This window comes from Bombina bombina, chromosome 7, assembly GCF_027579735.1.
Source record: "Bombina bombina isolate aBomBom1 chromosome 7, aBomBom1.pri, whole genome shotgun sequence".
In the NCBI taxonomy this organism is placed as follows: domain Eukaryota; kingdom Metazoa; phylum Chordata; class Amphibia; order Anura; family Bombinatoridae; genus Bombina; species Bombina bombina.
In genome coordinates this window covers 455,858,744-455,870,842 of record NC_069505.1, presented here as the reverse complement: position 1 = coordinate 455,870,842, position 12,099 = coordinate 455,858,744, and the positions used below count along the sequence as shown (strand labels likewise).

General features: G+C 34.8%; 1 protein-coding gene across 1 annotated transcript in view; it reads left to right on the top strand.

The window, feature by feature from the left end:
- The window catches only part of LOC128636433 (oocyte zinc finger protein XlCOF6.1), a 78,209-nt gene extending 67,106 nt beyond the window's left edge, over positions 1-11,103 (top strand). The window contains exon 4 of the mRNA XM_053689448.1: positions 9,536-11,103. Coding sequence (XP_053545423.1) covers positions 9,536-10,377 — 842 coding nt within the window. The 3' untranslated portion in view covers positions 10,378-11,103. The remainder of the gene's footprint in view (positions 1-9,535) is intronic.
- The last annotated feature ends 996 nt before the right edge of the window (positions 11,104-12,099 follow it).

The following is a 12,099-nucleotide window of genomic DNA, read 5'->3' as shown; positions in this document are numbered from 1 at the left end:
AGGGCACACATATACACAAAAATAAATCCAACGATGATTCTAAGACCAGACCTTTTTATAATCACAATAATAGTTATCAGGAGAGAAATTTTCAAGAAAGGAATAATGGTGATAATTATAACCATAGTAGAGATAACCATAGAAATAACTATTATAATAGAGGTTATCATAACAACTATAACAACTATGGGTATAATCAACACCATAATAGACACTATTCCCAACAGAGACACAACTATAATGATTACAACAATTTCAATCACAGAGATTATTATTCAAGGCAGAATGAATGGGAATATCCCAGGAGGAGAAATACTGTGAGACACGAAAACTTTAGGCAAGAAAATTATAGACATGATTATAAGGAGAATGAAACACCAACGTTTAATAGATTTGCCCCTTTAAGGGTCGAACCCATTATCACAAAAACCCTAACTACTGAAGAGAAATCTTTTTTAGATTACAGCCCTCCAAGAGAGGGCACATCAAAAGATACTTTAAGATTCAATCCAGATCAATCCCAAAGAAGAAAAAGAGGGCTCGAGGGAAGAGAGGAGGAGGAACACGTAAATGTAACCAAAAGGGTAAGATAGTTGAAAGTGAAAAGAAAGGGATTTTTAATTTGAGCCAATTTAAACTTAACAGCGAACAAGAGAAACTTTTGAATTTGGGATTATCCTATGCCCCTACGGTAAGGATGAACAAATTCCACACCCATATTCACATAAAGAAGTTTGTCAGAAATTTGACCATTAAAAGATTCTTTATGAAAACCCCCTTAGAGAAACAGGCAATTAGTGATCTTGAATCAAAAGACAATTTTCAACACACTAATCTGAAATTAAAGTCAAAATTCAACCCTACCTTTGCCAAAGGCAATTTTTTGGAAACATTTGAAAAGATTGTAACCAATGAGATTAGGAAATGTAATCTCCCTAAGTTAAAGAAACAGAACATAAGCAAAAAAGAAAGAGAAATTTTAAGTGAGTTACAAACCAATAACCAGATCACCATAAAGCCGGCGGACAAGGGTGGAGGGGTAGTGGTAATGGATACCACGAAGTATATGGCAGAAGCCTATAGACTTCTCAACGATGAAAAGACATACAGAGTGTTAACTAGTGACCCAACCAAAAGATATAAAACAATTCTTGATAAAATGTTAATAGAAGGCAATAAAAAAGGTATCTTGAATGATAAAGAGTTTTCATATTTAACATCTGACCACCCAAGAATCCCTATTTTTTACTTTCTACCGAAGGTCCATAAGTGTCTAATAAACCCCCCGGGAAGACCGATAGTGTCTGGGATTAATTCCGTAACAGCAAATGTGTCCCAATATATCGACAAATTCCTTCAGCCTTATGTATCCAAATTGGATTCATATCTTAAAGATTCTACCCAAGTGCTGAACTGTTTAAAACTGATAAAATGGAGTAATGATATGATAATGGCGACATGTGATGTGTCGTCATTATATACCATAATTAAGCACGAACAAGGCATACAAGCTGTTAGACACTATCTAGAAAAAGATTCGAACATAAAGGAAGAACAAAGAATATTTATCTTAAACAATATAAAGTACATATTGGAGCATAATTACTTTTCTTTTGATAATAAATTCTTCCTGCAGATAGAAGGGACCGCTATGGGTACGAGGTTTGCACCGAGTTATGCCAACCTCTTTATAGGTGTTTGGGAAGAGGAATTCTTTGGCAGTAGAGATCTTGGTGCAAGCCTCGTACTCTATAAGCGCTACATAGATGACCTTTTTATTATTTGGAAGGGACCTGAGCAAGAATTGTTAAAACTCTTTGAAGAGATGAATAACAATACCAATGGTCTCAAGTTTGTGAGTAATTATAGTAGGGAACGAGTGGTGTTTTTAGACCTAGAAATTATGGCAATAAATCAAAAATTGGAAACACAAACTCATTTTAAAGAGGTGGAATGTAATAGTCTGCTACATGCTGACAGTTGCCACCTGAAGCTATGGAAGGACAATATTCCTTTCGGCCAAAGTTTACGTATAAGGAAAAACTGTTCACGTATTGAGGACTTTGAAAGACAGGTAGTGGTTCTAGCAGACAAATTTACTGTAAAAGGTTATAAGGAGGAAAATATTACAGGGGCGATAAAAAAAGCACAAGCAATAAATAGGGATGACCTTTTAAGTTATAAAACAAAGGAAATCATTATGGAAGACAAAATTAATGTTCCCTTTGTAACGGACTACAACGCAGACCACTTTTTGATTAAAAAAATCATTAAAAGAAATTGGCACTTATTAAAAGAGGACAATATCATAGGGAGTCAGTTGGCGGATAATCCGACTTTTATTTTTAAGAGAGCAAGAAATTTTAAAACAATTTTGGCCCCTAGCGAAATACGAAAGAAGATAAGAGTTAATAAACAATTAGATTTGGAGGGTAGAAGTGTAGCAGGTTTCTTTCCCTGCTACACATGTAAAGCATGTACACATAGTTCTAAATTGAAGAGTTTAAAACTTGATGGTTTGGGAGAAGATATAACTATAAAGGGAATTATTAGATGCACTCAGAAGAATGTTATATATGTACTAAAATGTACGTGTAACTTATTCTATTTCGGAGAAACCAAAAGGAGTCTCCGGGATAGAATAAGAGAACACCTTCTTTGTATAGAAAATGAGAGAGTAGACACACACTTATATAAGCACTTTAAGGAAGTTCACCACAGTAACACTAGGGATTTAAAATATTGGGGTATTCTGAAAATAAATAATCAATGGAGGGGTGGTAATATTGAAAAAACCCTCCTTATAAGGGAAGCAGAATATATTTACAAATACGACACCTTATACCCAAAGGGATTAAATTCCGAATTAGACCTTTCCCCCTTTTTATTTGAAGGATAAAAGAATCTTTTTGGGATACTTTATTATAACACTATACGGTTTTAAGTTTTTTTATATTCACTTTTAAGATTAAGCACCACTATGCACTTTACTATGGGACTTAGGTTATTTAATCTGTTAGCACACTTTATGATATACAGACTTTGTGGAGTTTGTTAGATAATTATTAGTTTTGTGATTCAATCTGTAATTTACATATCACGTTTAATGACTCGAATATTGACTATACACATTTAACTCCTTGCTCTAGAGATATATTTTATAAATATAATTCAAAACAATTAAAGTCCACAACTGAAAATGCCTTTTTATAAGTAGGAATGTTCAATTTTATTTAAGGCTAAGAAAAGAGAAATACCACCTTAAAAAAGAAACTGTCATTAAAGCCAAATACCACCTTAAGCTGATCTGCCAATTAAAACCAGCACCAATCAGACTGAAAGTTATCCCTTTAAATAAGGTCACTCACACTAGCCACCACTATCTTGATAAAGCCCATAGGAGGGCGAAACGCATCGTATGTGTTGGCAGTGTTGTTGTTATCACCATTGTAACAAATAACCATATCTTTGGAATCTCATTTGGAGTCTCATTTAATAACCCGGGTTATACTATTGGGACATTTTCTCACAAGGAGCAGAGCCTCTGTGTTTGGGAACACTGTTTTGGATATCCATTATATCATCCTGTTATTCAGTCCCCTGCGTGCTATTAGCACTAAGTGCAGGGCTTATCAAAGAGGACCGTGATTACAGCGCATAGAGGGGAGCGCAGGGATCGGCCTCTACCTTTAGCCGGAACACCTTTCTGTGACATCAGACGCCAAAGCTGCAGTCAGCCCCGCTCGAGGTGAGGACCGGGCGAGGGAGTAAGACCTTCAACTGACGAATCTATTTTCTGGTAAAGTACACGGCTTAATGGTTTTGACATAAAGATATCTTACAAAGCAAGAGAGCTTTTGATATCGAAGCTATTTTTCTAGACACTATATTTGGCAGCTACGGCTTTACTTTATAAGGCAGCTTGGTGGTATTTTCAATAACGGAACACTGACTATTGATTTGGTTCTATATGGAGAAAAGACATTAACATTTGCCTTAATTACAACAACCACATAAGAACTGCTGATTATCATTGTTTGTTTTTTAGACCTGAGCAAGTTTTATCAGTCATTTTAGACTTTTTAGGATATTAGCTTAATTCAATTTGGGGAGACGTCCCTTTATATTTGTACCACTGTTCATTTATATGTTTTTATTAAATTTGTTTTAGTGTTGATACCTTTGGCTTTGAGCGCCTCCCTTATTACCATTTTATCTTTTCAAGTTCCTTGAAAGGACAAATCTCTGCTCTTTCTGTTCTTTTTCACAGAAAGATTGCTAATCATCCTGATATTCATTGTTTTGTACAGTCTTTGGTTCGTATTAAGCCTGTCATTAAGTCAATCTCTCCTCCTTGGAATCTTAATTTGGTTCTGAGGGCTTTACAGGCTCCTCCGTTTGAACCTATGCATTCTCTGGATATTAATTTACTTTCTTGGAAAGTTTTGTTTCTTTTGGCCATCTCTTCTGCTAGAAGAGTTTCTGAGTTATCTGCTCTTTCTTGTGACTCTCCTTTTCTGATTTTTCATCAGGATAAGGCGGTTTTGCAGACTTCTTTTAAATTTTTACCTAAAGTTGTGAATCCTAACAACATTAGTAGAGAAATTATTGTCCCTTCATTGTGTCCTAATCCTAAGAATTCTCTGGAGAGATCTTTACATTCTTTGGATGTAGTAAGAGCTTTGAAATTTTATGTTGAAGCTAAAGATTTCAGAAAGACTTCTAGTCTATTTGTTATCTTTTCTGGTTCTAGGAAAGGTCAGAAGGCTTCTGCCATTTCTTTGGCGTCTTGGTTAAAGTCTTTGATTCATCATGCTTATGTAGAGTCGGATAAATCCCCGCCTCAAAGGATTACGGCTCATTCTACTTGGTCAGTTTCTACTTCCTGGGCTTTTAAGAATGAAGCTTCTGTTGATCAGATTTGCAAAGCAGCAACTTGGTCTTCTTTGCATACTTTTACTAAATTCTACCATTTTGATGTTTTTTTCTTCTTCTGAAGCAGTTTTTGGTAGAAACGTACTTCAGGCAGCAGTTTCAGTTTGATTCTTCTGCTTATAATTTCAGTTTTTTACATTATAAGATTAAAACTTTTTGATTTGGGGTGTGGATTATTTTTTCAGCGGAATTGGCTGTCTTTATTTTATCCCTCCCTCTCTAGTGACTCTTGCGTGGAAGTTCCACATCTTGGGTATCTGCTATCCCATACGTCACTAGCTCATGGACTCTTGCCAATTACATGAAAGAAAACATAATTTATGTAAGAACTTACATGATAAATTCATTTCTTTCATATTGGCAAGAGTCCATGAGGCCCATCCTTTTTGTGGTGGTTATGATTTTTTTGTATAAAGCACAATTATTCCAATTCCTTGTTTGATGCTTTTGCTCCTTTCTTATCATCCCACATCTTGGCTATTCGTTAAACTGAATTGTGGGTGTGGTGAGGGGTGTATTTATAGGCTTTTTGAGGTTTGGGAAACTTTGCCCCTCCTGGTAGGAATGTATATCCCATACGTCACTAGCTCATGGACTCTTGCCAATATGAAAGAAATGAATTTATCAGGTAAGTTCTGATCATGCCATTATCTCGCTGGCATTTCCTTCCCTGTCTAAACCTAGAGATAAAAGTCAGAACTTTTTATTCCCTCGTTTTTGGATTAATAATCCCAGATTTAAAGTGTGGTTAAAACTAAAGTGGAAAGATTTTGTCACATTTAACATCTCTCAAATTAACAAAATAGAAATATTCTGGGAATCCTCTAAAGCCGTATTAAGAGGGGAAATCAAATCATACTTAAACACTTGGAATAAGAAAAACAGAATAGTCGAAATACAGATGGTGAATCAAGTTAAAAACGCGCTCCAAAGATATTATAATGAAAGGAGTACAGTGAACTGGAATAAATATTGTGACGCCAGAAACAACCGTGAAGTCACACAATGAAGAACTCAAATTGAATCTTAAATTTAAAGGATTTCAAGGTACCTCAGCAAAACATTTAGCTAATTTAATAAAAAATAGATAGAGTAGGAATTATATTACAGCAATTAAGACATGTAAGGATAGATTTACGGATTCTGAAAATATCATGAAGGTTTTCCATAGCTTCTATCAAAAGCTATATAATCAAACCGAGGTAAATGTTTTAAATTTAGAGAGCTTTCTGTCAAAAATTTCATGTCCGCAAATATCTAAAGATCATTTATTAGAACTAAATGCCCCTATCACAGCAGAAGAAGTCTCTAAAGCAATAGAGAAAGTAAAATTAAACAAGGCAGCAGGGCCTGATTTCTTACCAGCAGAATTTTATAAAATATTATCCCAAGAAATTAATTTTACCTTAGAAAGGTTATATAATTAATATTATTCTCAAAATAAGACTATATCTAACTTTTTTTCAGCAGCTAATATAACGTTAATACCAAAGAAAGAATAAGGAGGTAGAAGATCCAGCATCCTATAGACCAATTTCAGTCCTTAATGTAGATTACAACATTTTTACCTCAATCATTACAGCTAGGTTATCAAAAGGGTTAGATAATATCATACACTCTGACCAGACTGGGTTTATACAGGGAAGGAATTCCTCGAAAAATATTCGCAAAGTGGTTATGCTGTTAGATTATATGTGGAATAAGGTATAAAATTAAAAATAAAGGAACATTCTCAGACTTGGCACTTCTTACAGTTGACGCGGAAAAAGCCTTTGATTCCATCACGTGGCAGTATCTATTCAGGGCTTTAGAAAAATTTGGGTTCCAGGAACAATTTGTGCATTTTATTCATAACATTTATAAGAACCCTATATCATTTTTATTGATTAATGGTATGCTCTCTCCCAAAATAATACTAGGAAGGGGAACAAGACAAGGATGTCCCTTGTCCCCTTTGCTATTCAATATCGCATTATAACCGCTGGCGATCTGGTTAAGGGACAATGTTAATGGTATATCAATAGGATCACAAAAATTAAAAATCCTTCTTTACGCAGATTATCTCTTATTGTTTTTAGACAAAACTACGTTCTCTATTCCACTAATCTTGCAAATATTCTCTGACTTCAGCTCTTTCTCAGGATACAAAATTAATTTCGGGAAAAGTGAACTAATGTGGATAACTAAGTCTAGGTCTAGCTGTCAAAATCACCCTTTTAAAACTGTAGATTGTGTTAAGTATCTGGGTATAATATTGCTTAGGAATCCACAAAAGTGGTATAATTTGAATTTTGTATCTTTACTACAGAAGATTAAAAACAATCTTGCACTATGGGCTGCTTTTCCTCTATCCATATCGGCTAGGGTAAATCTAATTAAAACTATTGTGTTTGCTCAGATGTTGTATCCGCTTAAAAATTTACAGCTGTTTCTTACCAACACTGACTTAAAGAAACTGGATCATTACTTAGCTATATTTATATGGAATCATAAAAAAGCTTGTATATCCCTAGCTAGATTGTGACAAAAAAAAAATGGCTAGCAGGTTTAGCTTTACCTAATATGAGATTATATAATATTGCCATTCTAGTCAAATTCGCGCTTGATTGGATAACCGATTCTAATAATTTTGCATCTATTGAATTAGAAAATCAATATATCTTTCCTTTTTCACTGAAAGCTATTTTACATTGTTCAGCTAAACATCTCCCACCCAAAATATCAAATTGTGTATCTATGAAAAATGTTGTTATAGGTTGGCAGAAATTTTGCAAGATTATGGAAGTAGATCCTCAATTCTCAAAATTTTTACCCATAACAGGTAATCCAGAGTTTATATCGGGAATACAATATAAGGTTTTTAGAAAATGGGAGGAGAACGGGTTGCAATTTGTGTCTCAAGCAATATCGGACAGTCAGCAATTACATCTCTCAGATACCCTCTTCCAACAATTTAACTTAGAGAGGAATAACATGTTTGCCTATTTTCAACTTAGGCACTTTTATAGTAAATTTTCCCTTAGAGAGGATTGGGCTATCAAGTGGCATGAGATTAATATATGCATAAAGAAGTTCAGAAGTGGTAATACCTCAATATAACTTACATACGAGTTAATGCTAGCTAAACAAGGTACATTATTCCTTGAGAAAGTTTGTACACGATGGGAGGGTATGGTCCTTGATATAAATCCAAATCTGATCAGCCAGAGTTTTCTTACAGTAAATAAATGTGTAATTCCTGTGAGCTGGAAGGAGTCTCATTTTAAATGTATCAATTAATATTATTTTCCCCCTTCCAGGATGGCGTACTGTTATCCTACACAAGCTTTTAGTTGTCCTCGCTGTTCATATCCCAATGCTAATTTAATGCATATGCTTTGGTTGTGTCCTAAAATATTACAATTTTGGCTAAAAATTCAGTATTGGGCTAATCAAGTATTTAAGTCAGCCATTCACCTTTCCCATGACATTGTAATCTTATTAAGAATCAATGAACATATAAAACCTATATTTATAGATTCTTTTATAACTATTATACTTAGAGCCAGATTCATGATCATTAAGAATTGGCAGATGTCTAAAGCTCCTTTTTGTCTTTTTCTTAAAAATCTACAGGCTCAAATTATATTTGAAGCTTTTCATACCCAATTTAATGTAGAAAAAAGAATCGGCAAGTTTATCTATAGCTGGCTTCCAATAATTAAGTCTTATTCACTGGTAGTTCAAAAGAATATATTAACTCCTTTCTTGGACTTGCAGAGTTTTGCAGACTTAGTTCTGCATGGGGTGTTTCCTCCGCTCTGGGTATCTAATTTTAGGGAGATGGACTGAGGGGAGGAGTTATATACGTCGATCGGGATGAGGGGTGGGGAGAGAGGAGCGGTATTTTTTTCCTTTTTTTTATGTCTGGAGATGAAATGGGGAGGAGGGAGATAGGGTCTAGGAAATTTATTGTTATGTTAGTATATTCTCAATGTGGAATTTTCATTTGGTATCGATAAAGTATTGATTAGCCATAATGTTAAAGGTAATCTTCAAGGTATTATTGTCATGCCCAGTATTTTCTTTTTGTTAAAATATATTCAAGGTGTAATCAGCTGTTGGCATTGATAAAGTAGGATCATGCTCAGTATAAACGGCAATATTTGAGGTATAATTGATATTTTTCCCATTTTGTTTTGTTTTTGTTTTTCTTACTATTGCCACTGTTTTGCTCTTATGATGTAATATATTTTATTTTCTTCTTATGAAATTTAATAAAATATGATTTAAAAATAAATAAATAAATGTAATAACAAATAGTAGCTTTTTATCTGTCAAATAATTTTTTTCTTCCATGACTGGCCTCCTGTTTCATGTAACAGACATCAGCCAATCACCGACTAGTATATGTATACACTGTGAACTTGTGCACATGCTCAGTAGGAACTGGTGCCTCAGAATTTGTGCATATAAAAAGACTGCAACGTTTGAAAAGGGTAGTCAATTGGAAAGTGTCTTTATAACTGCGTACTCTGAATTATGAAAGTTTGGGGGTTTTTTTTAACTTAAGTGTACAGTTTATAAATAACGTTACTCCCATTGTGTTTCTTATTGACAGGTGAATTCACAAACTGCAACGATCCTCGTCGTCAGGGTCAGAGTTCTGAAGCTTATTTAAATCTTCTTCAAAATCAAAGAAGCCAAGTTGGAAATATATGTTCTGAATGTGGGAAATGTTTTACCCAGAAATCAGATCTTTATAGACATTTGAAAAGTCATACAGGAGAGAAACCATTTTCCTGTTCTATATGTGGGAAATGTTTTACACAGAAAGGAAGTCTTGCTGCTCATCAGAAGATTCATACAGGCGAAAAAGGATTCTCATGTTCTGTATGTGGGAAATGTTTTACTATGAAATCGCATCTTATTGTTCATCAGAAAATTCATACAGGGGAGAAAGCATATCCATGTTCTGACTGTGGGAAATGTTTTACACATAAATCAAATCTTAATATGCATCAGCAAACTCATACAGGGGAGAAAGCATTTTCATGTTCTGACTGTGGGAAATGCTTTAATCGGAAATCAAATCTTATTATGCATCAGAAAATTCATATAGGAGAGAGAGGATTTTCATGTTCTGACTGTGGGAAATGTTTTACTTGGAAATCAACTCTTACTAATCATCAGAAGATTCATACAGGAGAAAAAGCATTTTCATGTATTGACTGTGGAAAATGTTTTACTCGGAAAGCAACTCTTATTGATCATCAGAAAATTCATACGGGAGAGAAAGCATTTTCATGTTCTGACTGTGGGAAATGTTTTACTCTGAGATCGACTCTTATTGGCCATCAGAAGATTCATACAGGGGAGAAAGCATATTCATGTTCTAAATGTGGGAGATGTTTTACTCAGAAATCAACTCTTATTAAGCACCAGAAAACTCATATTAAATGAAATCAGAGTTGTCACCCACACAATACCTAGTGCTGATGATGACATGTGACCCCCTGGGACGCACAGTTTTGGGGCTGTTTAAGACCCCTTCTGCCCCTCAAGCATTTACCAGTACACTGTATTAGTCATCCCTGCGGGGGGGGGGTGGGGGGTCCAGGATCCCTATATAAGTTTAAATAGCCAAGTGATCACCTGGAGCCCCTTTGTACACATCAAAGTTATAAATATAACCAAGGGCATTATAGTTAGGTGATCACTGAGGTGACAGTGTTTCTCTAGCTGGAATTTAAATTGACCAGTTGAAAAGGTTTACAGGGTGAGCCTCTAGATTAAAGGGATATGAAACCCAATTTTTTTTTCTTTCATGCTTTAGAGAGAGCAGCAATTTTAAGCAACTTTCTAATTTACTCATATAATTTTTTTCTTCATTCTCTTGGAATCTTTATTTGAAATGCTGGAGTGTAAGCTTAGGAGCCAGCCCATTTTTGGTTCAGCACCTGGGTAGCGCTTGCTGATTGATGGCTAAATATAAAAAATACAAGAGGGCTCCAAAAGCACTTGTCTGGATTAGGATACCCCCCCCCCCCCCCCGGTACATAGCATGCATTGTGTTGAAATATAAAAAATAATAAATTTTTCTTTCATTTGAAGTCCAATTGAAAAGCATAGTGTTATTTGCCAACAACCTTGTTAATTACAATTGTAATAAAATATGCATTTTTTTCACCTGTTGTAGATTTTTCTCAGATGATATAAATGGAATAATTGTATAGTTTAAATCTGCTGGGTCAGCAGCTAAGGTGTGAAATGTACATTTAAACACAGAGATTGTAATGTAAAATATTTAATTATGAGTATTAAAATTACTTTGCAATATACTCATAATTTATTCTGCCCTCTTTTCCTGTAATGTAATTTTGAAAATTATTGGTGTTCCAATTACCATGAGCTTCTATAAAGTAATGGGATCAGCTATGTCGATACCTATGTCTCTCTTATCTAACCTCTTCTTCTTAGGATAATAGGGACAGATCAAATATACAATCTGTGTAAAATATATATGGACTTTAAACCCTGGTAAATAGCACAACCTTGGTTTTACGTCATACTATTTGTGATGACCAAGGTTAACCAACCCTGCGCCATTCACTTGTTTGGCACAGAAAGGGTTATCAGACCCTTTCTACTGTCACAGTCTTAGCCTGGGACTTAGTTCAGTGGGTGCAAGGGTTAACAACACTCTCTAGTCTGTACTAGCCCAAAACTCCCCTTTACTGCCACTCAAACTAAATAAGCTGCCACCACTTATGATTTATTTATGGGGAAACCCTAAGGAAAAACCCAAACTTACACATTAACTCTCAGAACACAATTTAGCAAAAAATAACCTAAAATCACACTACAAATACTACCAGTCTCTTTCAGTAACGTTGTTCAAATATTAGACAAAGGCAGAAACTTAATTGAATATTTATTATGCCAAAAAAATTATGCACAGTGCATTATTAATAAAAAGATGTCAACAAGTAGAATTATACACAAGCAAACAGTTTTAAAATAAAAATGAGAAATAACAGAAACCCTTGCGGCTAGATTTAGAGTTTTGTCGATAACGACCCGCGTAGCTAACGCTGGCTTTTTTCCCCCGCACCTTTTAAATACAGCTGGTATTTAAAGTTCACAGAATGGCTGCGTTAGGCTCCAAAAAGGGAGCGTACAGGC